This window comes from Uloborus diversus, chromosome 4 (genome assembly GCF_026930045.1).
Source record: "Uloborus diversus isolate 005 chromosome 4, Udiv.v.3.1, whole genome shotgun sequence".
Lineage (NCBI taxonomy): Eukaryota > Metazoa > Arthropoda > Arachnida > Araneae > Uloboridae > Uloborus > Uloborus diversus.
The window spans coordinates 47,877,811-47,892,405 of record NC_072734.1 but is presented as its reverse complement, the minus strand read 5'-3'; the positions used below and the strand labels follow the sequence as shown (position 1 = coordinate 47,892,405).

The 14,595-nt window shown below is 34.2% G+C and overlaps 1 protein-coding gene across 2 annotated transcripts in view; it reads right to left on the bottom strand.

Annotated features, from left to right (window-relative positions):
* The window catches only part of LOC129220503 (coiled-coil domain-containing protein 91-like), a 42,451-nt gene that overhangs the window by 16,048 nt on the left and 11,808 nt on the right, over positions 1–14,595 (bottom strand). For both annotated transcript variants that reach the window (XM_054854930.1, XM_054854931.1), the window contains exons 3-5: positions 14,148–14,205; positions 6,544–6,792; positions 868–1,097 (exon numbers count right to left, since the gene is read on the bottom strand). In XM_054854930.1, coding sequence (XP_054710905.1) covers positions 868–1,097; positions 6,544–6,792; positions 14,148–14,205 — 537 coding nt within the window. The remainder of the gene's footprint in view (positions 1–867; positions 1,098–6,543; positions 6,793–14,147; positions 14,206–14,595) is intronic.

Below are 14,595 nucleotides of genomic sequence, written 5' to 3'. Positions count from 1 at the left end.
CCACCATCTTCAAAGTGAACTGTCCGTCCTCCGTCCATTTTAACTTGAATATTTCACCACCACCCGAATGAACTCCCCGTTTTCTGATCTTTAACGAACTTCGCAAACTCCAGCTCCACCTTTTTTTGAACTTTTTAGTATGTCTTCCGCGCATTTGCGTTTTTTTATCAAGTGAAAAAAGTTTTTTTCTGGTGATCACCATGCAAAATTCATGTCATCTTGTCTGCTCTGAAGTTCAACATGAAATAAAGAACATACGGTAATCAATGTGTTTTTCCTATTGTCTACACACACGCCACACGGGGTAAGTCTTTTAAATTTGGTTCTTTGGCATTCAAGGCAGTTGTTGATCTGAGGTTATGCGCGGCTGCGATGCTTCCACTTCCACGGCCTAGAATTGTTATCTTTTTGGTTTTTGAATGATTCTTCAAAAATAATTGCGCGCATCATAACACCCTATTTTTCATTGATAGGATTCGTAATGAATAAAAAGAAAATACGAGAAGCATTTTGAATTTTGTGGAAACTTAAACTTCTTTCGAGATTTATAAACAGCCACAGCCGACGGGGGAGTCAGTCTTGAGTTAGTTTTCGCTTGTGAATCATGTCAGCGGTGGGCTGGAGAGCATGTATTAGCTCTGTTTTGTGAAGCCTTTGAGCTGTACTTTTGCATATTTGGATGTAAATGCGTGTGTAACCGTTGAGGTGTTATTTGCTTAATTGCTGATGATTGATTTAGCAGTTGAAACTACGCTTCCCGTACATAGCTGTGAATAAACCTCCTGTGTTTTCTCAAGAACTGTGTCGTCATTTAAAGAAAGTTTGAAGTTGTATCACGAACTCTTAACAATATAAAAGAGAAATTACCTGATTTCTCTGCAACCTGGCCTGAAGATCATTGATTTGAGCCTGACTACTAACTACCTGTTGTTCTAATTCTACATTTCTCTGTCTAAGTCCATCAACTTGCTCTTCTAAAAGTGCTCTCCCATGCTCAGCACTTTCTAACTGTTGATTAAGCATATCTATTTGTGCTACTGGCAAACGAGCATCTAAGCCACCATCCATGTGATCCATGACAACTGCAAGAGCTGCATCTGAAATTCATGACCAGAATTTATTTTCAAAAATATATAGATGATTGAGAAATCAACATATGCATGATTAAGGCATTTCAAAGATAAAAGAATGCTGAGAAATATCAAGATTTAATTTCTTTGGGGGACAAATTTAAATATAAATTTAGAAACAGTGGAATGAAATATTAAATATATATTAAGTACAATAGAATTAAATTCTATAAATGCAAATACTTACAAATTGCATTAATTTTGTTTTTTAAAAGTTGCTTTTTAAAATTTAACCTGTGGTTTCCATGCTTTTCACGCCTGCTCCCCCCTTTTTATTACAAAAAAGTTCTTTGCCACCCCCCCCCCCCCCCCCCGGCTTCAATTGTTTTAATAATCTGATAAATGTTATCTTAATGCTACAATTTTTTCATGGGTTTAAAAAACCAATACCATATTTTATTTAAAGTAGGCTTTATAACCAAAATTAAACTGAACTAAAACAGTTTAGAATCTGAGTATGGACAGTTTAACAACATTTAATATATCAAACAAAATAGATGTTTAAAATACAAAATTCATGAAATATTAATAGAATATTAATGAGATAAGTACTTTATTTTTTCTTTTGAGAACAAATTTTCTCAAAGCTTGATGTCTTCTGGGTTTGAAAAGTCCAGTTTGTCTGGGTTTTGGATCAAATACTGTTTTTTTTCCCCAGGTTTTTGATGAAAAAACTGCATTTTTTCAAACATAATTTAAATCTCAATCTCTATTGAAACACTGTATCAAGCAACTGCTTTGCTATACTTTTCATGGAGCTTGTATAATTTTAATTCATGCATCTCTTTTCAGCTCAAATGCATAGTAGTAAAAAATATCAAAACTAAAGAAAAATATATGACTTTGAAAAGAGTTTAATATTAAAATGAAATATTATCAAAGTTCTTTTTTCCAAGAAATGATGTTTTGAGAAGGAAACACTTACCTCTATTCAGAAAAAAAGTATGTGAAAAAATCTTGTAATTTACCCTGAAATACATTATGTATTAATATATTTCTCGCAACCTATGACTAAGTTTTGAGATAAAAGGAGCAGCATAAGCCATAAACGTGAAAAATATCAAGTATTTGAAAATTCATTGCCTCCAGAAGTTAGAAATAAAAATTTGGATAGTAATACAATTAGTAGTTACTAAACCACATAATAAATTTTGGATAAAATAATACAAGAATATGTTATGAATATTCAGGTATAGTCAAAGTTTAAGAAACATGGTGCAGTGATCACACAAGTTGGCTACTTATGGTTAAGTTCATGTGATTGTACTAAGCTTAACTTTTTCACTTAACAAACTTGCATTAAGGTGCTGTTAAAAAAGCAAGCATTTTTTCCAACATTGCATTTAAAAAAAACTTTGGAAATAGTTATTGCTTAGTTTGGATTCCTTCGCATCGAAAAAAAAAAGAAAGAAATGTGAAAAACCATGCTCAGTTTTATTTTCTAATACTTAATAAATTGTCCGGGAAGGATAATTGACGGCAATTTCGGGACTTGTTATTGATCAATATACTAATAATATTGTTCGTTTCTAAAGTAAATATTTTCAACACATAGAAAATTTTGAAATAGAAAATAAACACATTTTGCAGTTATAACGGGTTTTCTCAAGTGAAGTGGGCACCACAACCCGGGTGGGTTGTTTCGGGCTGGGCCTGTTTTGGCACCTTGGGTGTCACCAACTGATATTGCAACTCCTACACTCAAATCTAAATACCATAGCGATGACAATTTGCTGGCTCTAATTTTTCCCGACATCAATTAGTTTTTTTTTTCAAAATATTTCAGTCACAGCTGTGTGCTTCCTTGTATTAATTCTATGCTTGCCTGGAGCCCGATACATTAGAAACCACTGCTTTCAGCATCAAAGACAGGGTTCATACTCTATTCAAATGAAAAAATCCCATGACTTTTCCAAGACTTTTTCATGACTTCATAAAAAATTTCATTACCTTGCTACATGAAAAGAATAGCACTATTTTACGTCAAACTTGCCATATTTTTGGAAATGAGCATTAGCAAAACTGCTATGTAAATGCCACTACCTCTTAGAAGCTTGTGATGGAAAAGTATAAGTGTACACCTAAAAAAACTAAACTATTCTTATTTCTCTTCATCATATAAATTTAAGTAAAGTAAAAATACAGTGAATGGAATATAATGATGCTTAAATGTCTCATAATTTTTTTATTAACAGGCAGAATAAAAATGAATGGGACAAAGGTTGAATGTCATGAGTTTCAATAAATTTTCTTCAAAGGTTGTTTTTTATGTCAACAGAGCATTTAATCATCCACATAACTTGACAGTTTTTCGGTTCTTTAAAGTAAAGCTGCATTCTTCAGCAAATTCACAGGGTTCATACACTTTTGGTTAAAAAAAGTTCCCCGACTTTTCCAGGTTTTCCAGGTTGTTTTTTAGAAAATTCCAGGTTACTCGCTTCATTAAAAATTTAAGTTTAAATAGTAATATTTTCAAAATAATTAAAATTGTTTAAAGTAGCAATGCAGAAGAACTGAAACTTCTCCCCTTAGATAAAAAAAAAAAAAAAAAAAAAAAAAACTTAGATTTTTTTCCTTTGTTTTCTCTGTTAAAATTTTAAGTTTTTTTTAAACATTTTGTTCAAAATTGTTTTAATTTGTTTACTATTTGTTGAAAACAGAGTACTTTCAACTTATTTTAGGGTTTCTTTGATGTCACGCGTAATATTATAGCGTTTTGCTGTAGTCCTGCAGCAACCTTTTAGCATCCGCTTTTGGTTTACAATACTTTTTATTTTCTTATAAGTAGGTTACACAAAACATATTGAGCAAAATGCAAAGCTAAATTTTAGTATAAATATGGTTAACTTGTTGCATCAATCGGCATACCATGTAATGCATAGTAACAAAAATCAACATCCGCCGATCATAGGCCAATGCCAATAATCTTTTTTTTTTTCACATATTAAAGGACGCTTACATTAAAATTTCAAATTTTCTTTTCCAGAAAGTATTAGTTAATTTTCAAAAATTCACAACTTTTTGCACATTTTAATGTTATTTTCAATGTTACTCATTGATATAAACATCCAATTCTGTTTCTGGAAGTTTAAGTCTATTTTCATTGTGCAAACGATCAAATATGGCGACAAAGTGAAAAATTTAAAATAATATGTAGATTTTTGGATTTGTAGTATAAAAGTAGTAATAAATAATTAATAATCCTTAAAAGGATACAATAAAAGCAAAATAGTCAGTATTTAGCACATAAGAGTCTAAATCAATTAAAACAAAAAAATGTTATAAAGATTAAATTTTGCATTTTTCCAGAAAATAATTACAAATTATCCGGAAAAAAGGCACAATTTGTGTTGTTTTCAATAGTTTGCATTGCAATTAACATCCAATGCCGTTTTCGGGAACTTAGGCACTTAAAAAGTCTTGTGTGCTTCCATCTTGGGAATGACCAAATATGGCGGCTATGCCCAAAAATAAGAAATAACTTTTTTAATTTGTCGCATGAAGACAATTAAAAAATAATTAATCTTCATGAAACTACAATTCATTGAAAAGTTTTTATCACATTTGCGTCCGAGGCAGTGAGGATAAGGTTAAGTTTTAAGAACAAAATTTTTTATTTCTCAAGAAAATTATTTTAAATAACAATAGAAAAACAATTTGTAGACCATTTTTTGTTATTTTCATCAGTTTTCAATTAAAGAAAACATCCAATTCTGCTTTGTTTTTAGAAACTTAGGCATTTTAGGATCGTATCTACATCCATCTTGTGAATGACCAAAGATGGCGACTGCGTTTCACACGTAGCTAAAATGATTTTCCGATCAAAAAAAAAAAACTATTTTCCCCGATCGATCTTCCCATCTACAGGTTGTGCTTCCGAAGCAGTAAATTGTATTCTCTCCTTTTGAGTTTGTACATAATTGCTGTTCACCTGATTTTTTTTCCCTTGGGAACTACTGAGAGCCAAAAATGGCGGCTGCTGAAGAGTTTTTGGGTCGCCACTTTTTTCATTGCTTTAAAATTGTTACAATTTTTTTTAAATACATCGATAAAAATGAAGATTAGATCTCATAAAACCAAATTCCCTGGGAAAAAATTGGGAAAAGAAAAATTTTGGGGACACATTTGGAAAATTCCCTGACATTTTTGACTATGTCTTTTTCCATGATAATTCCAAGTTTTCCCGGAGCGTACGAACCCTGAACCGAATAGAATGTAGTGGCAACCCATCTAAAACTTTAGGCAGTAGAAAGAAATGCGTTCCCCTCACTGACTCCATATATGAAAATCTTCGATCTTTTGGCGCATTTTTCGTTGTGAAAAAAAAAAAACGTTCATTTCTCGATCGCAGTTTTTAAGTGCAAACGTCGGTTTAGATAAAAATTTACAATTTTTTTCGTGAAATCACAATAAAAACGAAGACTAGATCTCATGGTAGTTAATTCCTTGGGAAAAAAATGGAAAAAAAATTTTTGGAGGACAAAATTTGAAAACTCCCTGACTTTTCCCTGACATTTTTGACAGTGTCATTTTCCCTGACAATTCCCGGTTTTCCCGGAATTCCCGGAGCGTACGAACCCTGATTCATGTTTCTAAGTCGAATATTTATTTAAATAAAAAATTCAGAAGTGAATAAATCTTCTTATTCAAATGTACTTGTTTATTTATTTACACATTTTCAAATGCATATAAATTAAGAGGTTCAGGAATTCCAGAACATAGTGTTTGATTCCTGATGTTGAACGCAGCAGTGGGTCACATGGATTATTTTTGCGGGCCGTATGTAGGGCACTACCATTTTAAAGTATTAGAATTCCCCTATTTCTGTATTCTATCACCTGACTAAAGATCTTTATTTTCTAAAACCTTCAACAAACTAAGATAAACTCTGACAAACTTATTAGCAAAGTTTCCACAAGTGATGGAAATGAATTCGGATGCAATTGGGCATGCCAAAATCAAGAACTTTCAAGTTTGTTACTACAGAATATAAAATATTAGAAGTGTTGAAAATAATGGTGAATTCAAGATGAGTGATGTCCAAGCAGTAAAATCACATTGCAAAAAAAGAGGAGCGGCTGCTACAGAAGTGGATGCAGTGAGATTTCAAAATTCAAATTTGTCTTTGAGATCGTTCTATTTTCCCAATTTTATTAGCTTTTATATGCTCAATACTATTAAATCACTCTAGATTTCTAATGCTCTTTTAGCTACTGTTACTTTCTCTTTGGCCAGGACATTTTTCCATGACTTTAAATAAATTTCCATGACTTTAAATGAAAATTTCAATTTTCCATGACTTTTCCAGGTCTGAAATTTGTTTATTATTTTTCCATGACTTTCCAGGATTTCTATGACCCGTACGAACCCTGCAAAGATAAATTAAAATATGCAATCAAAGAAAAAAATATACCATGCACATTATCAGGAGTAATCCTGCCACCCACTGCTTGGTTTGTGCCAAGAGAAACATCTGGAGGATTGAGAGTCCGCATTTGTTGAGGCATGGGTCTGGAATCGTCATGAATCAAACCTGGTCCAGGCCAAGCAGCTGCGGCTGCAATGGGTTGCCAAGCTTCACGTCCTGCAGCATTGTTTCGTGAGGAGGATGCCTGGCCATCTTCAGCTGGTGTAGCCGGACTTGTCTGCACAGGCAGGAGATCTAGTAAAGCCATGAAAATAAGTGAATATATAAACAATGACCAATCAATAAATTTGAACTAGCAGTCTCGTGTGAAGCATTAACGCTCTACGGAAAGAATTCAAAAAAACTCACACAATTTTTTGAATAACTATGAACATGTGACTTGTTTATTTTTCACTGATTACGAGAAATCTTTAAAATGATGTCGTACTTTTAAAGTTTGATGAAATATTAAGGAAGTTTTGGCTCTCAACTAGTTCTCCTGCAACGAATGGCCCTTTACTGAGAAAGGTAGTGCACCCTTATGTTATTGCAAAAAGTTTTTGAAAAAATCTAAGTAAATAAAATAGTATATTAATTAAGTATATACACAGGTGTGCAAAAATTAAGGACGAAGTCGAAAAATTAGCGTATCAGCTGAACGAAGAGGCAGAGCGGACAGAAAGACCAATCAGGAGATTAAGTAAGGTGATGTATGGTAGCACATGCGCAGATATGCAGGCAGACGTAATGGGGAAGTGTCTGAGTAGTATAAAGCATGTTGTCGGTGTAAGATCATTATTTCTGGCAAAGAGATTGCACGCCGTATAGCAGTTAAAATCACACCGAGTTGCTGCCTCAGCGAGAAATGGCGAATAACCAATCTGTTAGACGACATCTGGATGCTTTTACCCGAGGTCGAATCATTGGGAAGTTAGAGGAAGGCTGCAGTGTGACAAGTGTGGCTGCAGAGTTCGGAATTGCTCACAGCATCGTTTCACGACTTTGGAGACAATTTCAAACTACAGGAACAGCTATCCAGGGGTTCAGTAGTGGTCGTCCACGAGGAACCACACTCGCAGATGACCGGTATATTGTCTTACAGGTCAGAAGAAATAGGCGGCAGACAGCGGGAGAAATCGCTAGACACACGACACAGGCGACTGGACGACCGATATCACGTTTTAGCGTGGCCAGAAGACTGCATGGTGGTGGTCTGTTTGCACGACGCCCTATACGGTGTGTACCTCTAACGCCTGCCCATTGGAGAAGGCATTCTCTGTGGTGCCGGGAACACCGGAATTGGAGAGACAATGAATGGGGACGAGTACTCTTTACAGATGAGAGCAGATTCAGTCTGAGTAGCGATTCTCATCGCATACTCACCTGGAGAGAGCGGGGAAGCCACAATCATCCCTCGGACATCATTGAAAGGGACAGGTATGGAGGTCGCGGTGTTCTCGTTTGGGGAGGCATCATGCTTGGTAGTCGTACAGACCTTCACATCTTCGACGCAGGTTCAGTCAACAGGACCAGTTATTGCAACGAGATTCTTCTTCCATATGTGCGTCTTTTTAGAGGCGCTATGGGTCCGCAGTTCCTTTTCATGGATGACAATGCACCATGTCATCGCACAATAGCTGCCAAACAGCTCTTAGAGAGTGAGGATATTGAACGTATGGATTGGCCTGCACAATCTCCGGATCTCAATCCCATCGAGCATGTATGGGATTTTCAAGGCAGACGCTTGGCAGCTCGTACCTTACCACCAGTAACGATTCGGGAGTTTCGATTAGCACTGCAAGACGAATGGGCAGCAATGCCCCAACAACTCATTGACACCCTCATTCTCAGCATGGGCAGACGCTGTGAAACCTGCCTAGCAGTCGGGGGAGATCATATCCCCTACTAAAGACCGGATGTTTCTTGCTGGACACTAGGGTGGAACGAAAAAAAAAAAAGTTTTTGATTTTCAATTTGCCGTAGTGCGGAAAAGTTGCCTTTTCATGCAAACAAGATGTAAAAAAAATATGAAAAATATTGAAGCACATCCTGAGGTGCCGCAAAGAGCATAAAGTTTTTCAAAATTGCAATTTTTGCTACATTTTAAATTAAATAAAAAAAATATCAAATTTATCTTTATGCTTCAAATGCTGTCGAAAAGCAATTTTTATGCTTAACAGGTCGCACAATAGCTTTTTTTTGTTGTTCGGATTATGTCTTGAGGTGTCACAAAAGCAAAGTAATTTCGCAAAAACGCATTTTTGCGGAATGTACTGACATCTGGGAACATGAGTCATTGAAGCAGCGGAAATGGCGCGGGGCTGGTCAGCAGTGATTTGTGTGAGTGGGGCCAAGCTCAGATCAGGTGTCAATTTCCTTGTCGAGTTGAGTTAGTGAGTAGGGCAAAATTTCGTTAGTTGGTAAAATACTTCATTGTTGTGATTTGCAATGGCTCAGTCTAAACAAGAGCAGAAATTTAGCAATTTCAATGAAGTTTTACTACCCACTTACGAAGATGTAATGAAATGCTACTGTTTTATTAGACACGGCCTAAAAAGTACGGCTGGAAAAGATCTTTCTGTAAGTGAAATATATATGAAGTTTTAGTTTCCAGAATAGATTACATTTGGTCAAGAGCTTCTTTGAGACAACAGGAATAGAAGCCTAATGGATTCTTGGATGGTAAAACAAAAGAATCAAACGAATTTAAAGATAAAATAAGTCAACAGCTGGAAACCTGTTCTAATCTTCCTGTGGTTACTTCCTTACCCATTGAAAATAACCTTCTTTTTGAGAACATGCAGGACATAAGTGCCGATCACAAATATGTATTGGATATGTGTTTCACTACATCAAGTGGGACTTGCTCACTAGATTCATCTTCAAGGAACCTGGAAAAACTTCCCCACACCAGATGACTTACATTTGCAAACCGTATATTTCGAATATACGTGGCAACTAAAAATCCGACTGAAAATCTCAAGACTCTGACTCAGTAAATTGTTAAAGTGTTGTAAAGTATAGTTTCTTTTATATGGGCGAGGCATTTCGCTAAAATTGTTTAAAACAAATAATAATACTGAAATATATTAATAGTAATCATTATTCATTCATACATTTTCAAAAAAGGATCCATTTCTTGCACAGATCAAGTGGGCAATGCGTATGCTCCTGTGTGGTTTAACATCAAGTTAAAACCTTCTCGTACTTACGGTCTAAACATTTATTTGAACGTATCTTACATTCACGATATCTCTCTCATGATTTTAAGAACATTATAGACCTGGTTACATAAAGAAATGGGTATTTTGATGCAACAGAAAATCTCCATTTGGCTATGTTATGCAAAGAGCATAGAAATGTAAGAGAACTTGGATTACGACGTGTGCTGAATGCAAGAACACTAAGTAGAGGCGGGGTCAAGAAGTTTAAAGTTCAACAAATAATTTTTGCTGCCAAAGATTACATCGATTTTATCTCATGGGGTGAAAATGAAATAACCGAACCCCCCTTGGTAAAACATTTGTCTAGTGAATCCCTCAAAGTGAAACTTGTAACCCATAAACGGTTCTTAAAAAGTATAGTTTAGTCTCAGGAGACGAAAAATCGACTCAAGAGTTATTTGGAAGAAAGAGTTACTGTCCAACCACAGATTGCATGGAATTTTCAACTGTCCAGATAAGATGAATCTATGTGAATAAGGAGGAAAAGTAAAAATTTGATGCACGTATTCCGCTCATTTGAGTGAGACGCTGCTTCTGCAAAAACTGACATCGGTAAAAAATAATAGATTCGAACATTTATGACTGAAAAACGGATGTTTGTCTTTCCATACAATCCGTGGTCAGATTATATTTGGTACAGAGAAAAAAGACATTTTAATGTGTCAAAGAAGTAGCCACAAACATCATATAGGTTTAACCATTTGTTTACAATCATTAAGAATACTTTGAATGGTAAAAATGGAATTGTTAATGTCTTTTATAGTATACTAGTGATACCCGCACGGCTTTGCCCGTTGTAGAAAAATTAAAAGAACATTTGGTTTGCTTGTATATTTACAAATAATGTAAGAAGAATTTCTCGCCAATTGGCTTGCCCATGGTACGGTTCCACATTATAACAACTTGGTAATTAATTCGCCCATCTTATAATTTTGCTCGGGTAAATGTGATTAAAATTAGAATAGAAAAAGAACAAAATCGAATTTTCAAAAAATCGCTTCGAAGTGTGCACCCCCCATGCTACAAATTAACTTTGTGTCAAATTTCATGAAAATCGGCCGAATGGTCTAGGCGCTATGCGCATCACAGAGATCCAGACAGAGATCTAGATCTCCAGACAGATTTTCAGCTTTATTATTAGTAAAGATTATGATTTTTTTTAAACTGTATTTTTTAACGTAATGCTTAAAAAATGTATTCACTGCCATATTTTGTGCCGTTATATGCAGTAGGAAAGCATAAAAAGGAATTTCATTGTTGAATGGAAATTTCGGTAATTATCAAACTTTAAGCTTGTTGCGGCACCTAAAGATGTTGTAGTAAAGCAATGAAATTTCTTCTGCTTCTTTTTAAACTTAAATGACAACTTTTCCCCCCTATGGCAAGCCCAAAAAATTTAAAAAAAAAATTAAGGTCATTTTCGTTCCACCCTACTGGACACCCATCACAGCGATGTTTCGGCCTTCAGTCGCATTGTGCTCCATTATACTTTTTCAACAAAGCTTCTTTTTATCCCTCTGATTTCTCTTTTAGTAAGTGTTGCTTACATTACACATGTGCTTACGTATTGGGGATCTTACGGTATTAAATGTGTTGATTTGGAAAGCTTTTGTAGAAAGTTATATTGAAAAAACCGTCTCGTCCTTAATTTTTGCACACCAGTGTACAGTAAAACATTTCTTAAGAAATACCCCTCTTATGCGGACAATTTCTAATTCCCCAGTTCCTATGCAAATAACATTATTAACCCATTAAGTGCCAAATCTCCCATTTTGGAGACCTTAAATTAAAATTTTTTTCTTCATCAAGTAATTTTAATATCATTTTGAATTTTTTTTAAATGAATAATAGAGAAACAAACTTAATTGGTAATTTTAAAAAACAAGTTTGCTATGTAAATTCTTTTTTAAAAAATTTTTAAATTTTGAAAAAAATTCTTGTTTTTGCGTAACACGGGAAAAAAACTCCCTAAAAATGATTAATGCGAATGCAGGAAATTAGAAACATGGAATATGAAGCTCAATACACATTTTTTCAAATCACAACAAACAGGGGCCAAGTAAAATAATTTAAAGGTGTTTTATAGGAGTATTTACTGAAGTCCCAGTGACATGGGAGACTTGGCATATTTGATTAGCAGAGCAAGTCATGCCTAGTAGAAATAGTCTTCACCCATTTTGCATGAATGAACTCTCTCCTTTTTTTTCTCCTGTTGAAGCCACAGCCCCCTTTGTATTTTCTCATTGTAAACACTCTTTTGTTGTTAAAGGTCAAGAGCAGGTGCTTTTATCAAAACAAGTGACATTCCATTGCTTGAGAAGAAAGTTCTGGAAAAACAGGGGTGCCAATCTTCCCTAAGGAGGATGACGCAGCTCTGAATTTCTACAGATCACGAAAGAGATTCCTGTAAAAGGAGATCGAAATTCCCTTTAAAACTATTCCTCCTCCCCACCCCCCATCCATAAAAATATTTTGTAGCTCATTCAGCGCCATGCTCCCCTCCCCCTTGAGGGCTCCCCCCTTCAATAAGGCAAATTAGATTTCGATAGAGAAATTTCTTCACTTTTTTTTTTTTTTGAAATTAAAAATGTTGTTTGAATTTTTGACTTTGCTACGAGCTTCAAACAATATTAAAATAATAATTTTAAGCTTAAAACAAGAAGATGAGTGCAGTATCACTTATTTGTGAATAGTCAAATTCTGTTCAGATAATTGAGAAAAAAACTTTAATGGAAATCGCTTCGATCACAGATAATGCGATAACTGTCTCAATTTACATTTTTACAATTTATCGTAATTTGTTGGATGAAATCAGAGAAACTATAACCGTTGATAATTCTTCAATGTGAAGCATGCTAGACATTTATCTCAAAATGTATGGGAAAAGTTCCGTTTTGTACAAAAATGTATAAAAAGAAGGAATGAAACAAGAATGAAAAATGAGACCCAGAGTGACATACGGGCGGAGCAGGGGGGGGGAACGTCCTTAAGGGACCCAACGGCTCAAGAAATTAAAAATAACTAGCATACTACTACTTATTAATGATGCAAATATACACTGCTAGCCTCTAGGGCTGGCCCCCACAGCTTTTGTTGCAAGGGTGCCCAAAATTTATAGCTTTGGGTCTTATGAAAACTAAAGTTCTACATTTTAAAGCTTGAATAAGTTAAATATGTACTTAAAGTACCAATAACTAGCGGTATTAATTACATAAAAATGATTTTAGGGCTTTCTAAATGCATTTATCCAGAAATTATTCAACTATCAATATAGTGGCAGAGATATGTATGTTATCCCCATTAAACGCCAAGTCTCCCATTTTGGGACCAGACCATATCTCCGAACCTAATCAATATTTTTACGAAATTTCAGCTACATATGATTAGAGATGTGTATTGAACATCTAAACATATGAAAGCTTAAGTATTTTCAATGTGGTTCATATAGCGGCGCTTAATGGGTTAAACCCGTCTTGCGGACACCTCTCTATTGCGAACAAAAAAAATTTTGTCATGTTAGAGTCCGCATTAGAGGGATTTTACTGTATATTAAAGAAAACTATTACTAAAAAGTAACTAACAATTTGAGTTAGGTAAAATTTTTGTTTGGTGCCTTTTTTTCACTAGATTACTTTTTGAACAAGTACAGAACAGTGAATTGCTTGCTCAAGTCTTTTGGGAACATTTTTCTAGTTCTTTTTCTTCCTTCGTCGTCTACTATGTTTCACATTTAATATTTATCAATAAATTATTGACTGCAATGTTCATATTTCTTTGTATTATTTAATTCTTATCTGCTCTATCTTTTTCTTATTTTTGTAATGGCCATGACCAAAGAAATTAGATAGAACAGAGGAAATGTTTTGAAAGAAATGGATCTTTTTTCTCGCACATTGTTGGGAGAAAATATTGTTTCATATTTTTATGCAAATAATTATTATTTTCATAAGAAATTATTTGATCGGAGAATCGGGGTTCTTATAACATTGCATTGATGGGGAAATATTCAGTTCTGAAAGGTTTTATTCGAATAAGCGAAGTATTCGTTTATCTATTACGCGATCAAGCAGGGTTAACAGTATTTTGAAAACGTAACATATACAGAATCTGTGACTCTTGAAAAATAATTACTCGCACAAAGCATTACAAATCAGAAAAAAGGCAAATGCAGAAGAAAAATATTTTTAAAAAAAGAATATTTCCTTTTCTACCCAGATTAACGAAAAAGATGGAAGTCTTCTGTAAAAAATGAACAAACTAGAAAGAAATGAATTTTTTATCTCATGATGAATAAATAAGTAAGTTAATAAACATACAAAAAAAAAAAAAAATACATTAAAAGCACAGCAATGTTCATGTGGATATTGTTTTTAAAAAGTTTCTTACCAGGGAACGTAGCCCAAGGCGAAGGTGCTGGCTGGGCTTGCATTCTCTCAATCCCACCCTACAAACAAACATATTTGTTAAAATGAGCAATACACACTGTCTTTAAATAGTGACTTTTAAATATTTATCAAGCATCATTTACAGTCAGAATTTAATTCTTATATGAAAATTAAAGTTACTATTAACTGTTTGAAACAAGTTTTTCATCACTTTAACATTTTCTTATATGTATGATACTCTAATCTAAATAAAATCAGGGTTGGTAAAAAAAACTGGTTTTTTTTTCAAAAAAACCAAAAAAAAGGTTTTTTTTTGTTTAAACCAGGTTTTTTTGGTTTAAACCGGGTTTTTTTTGGTTTAAATACTATTTGCAAGAAAAACAATTCATTTTTGGAAGGTAATTAAGGTTCCATGTAATTAACAGTTATTCACTAGTCACATTATACCT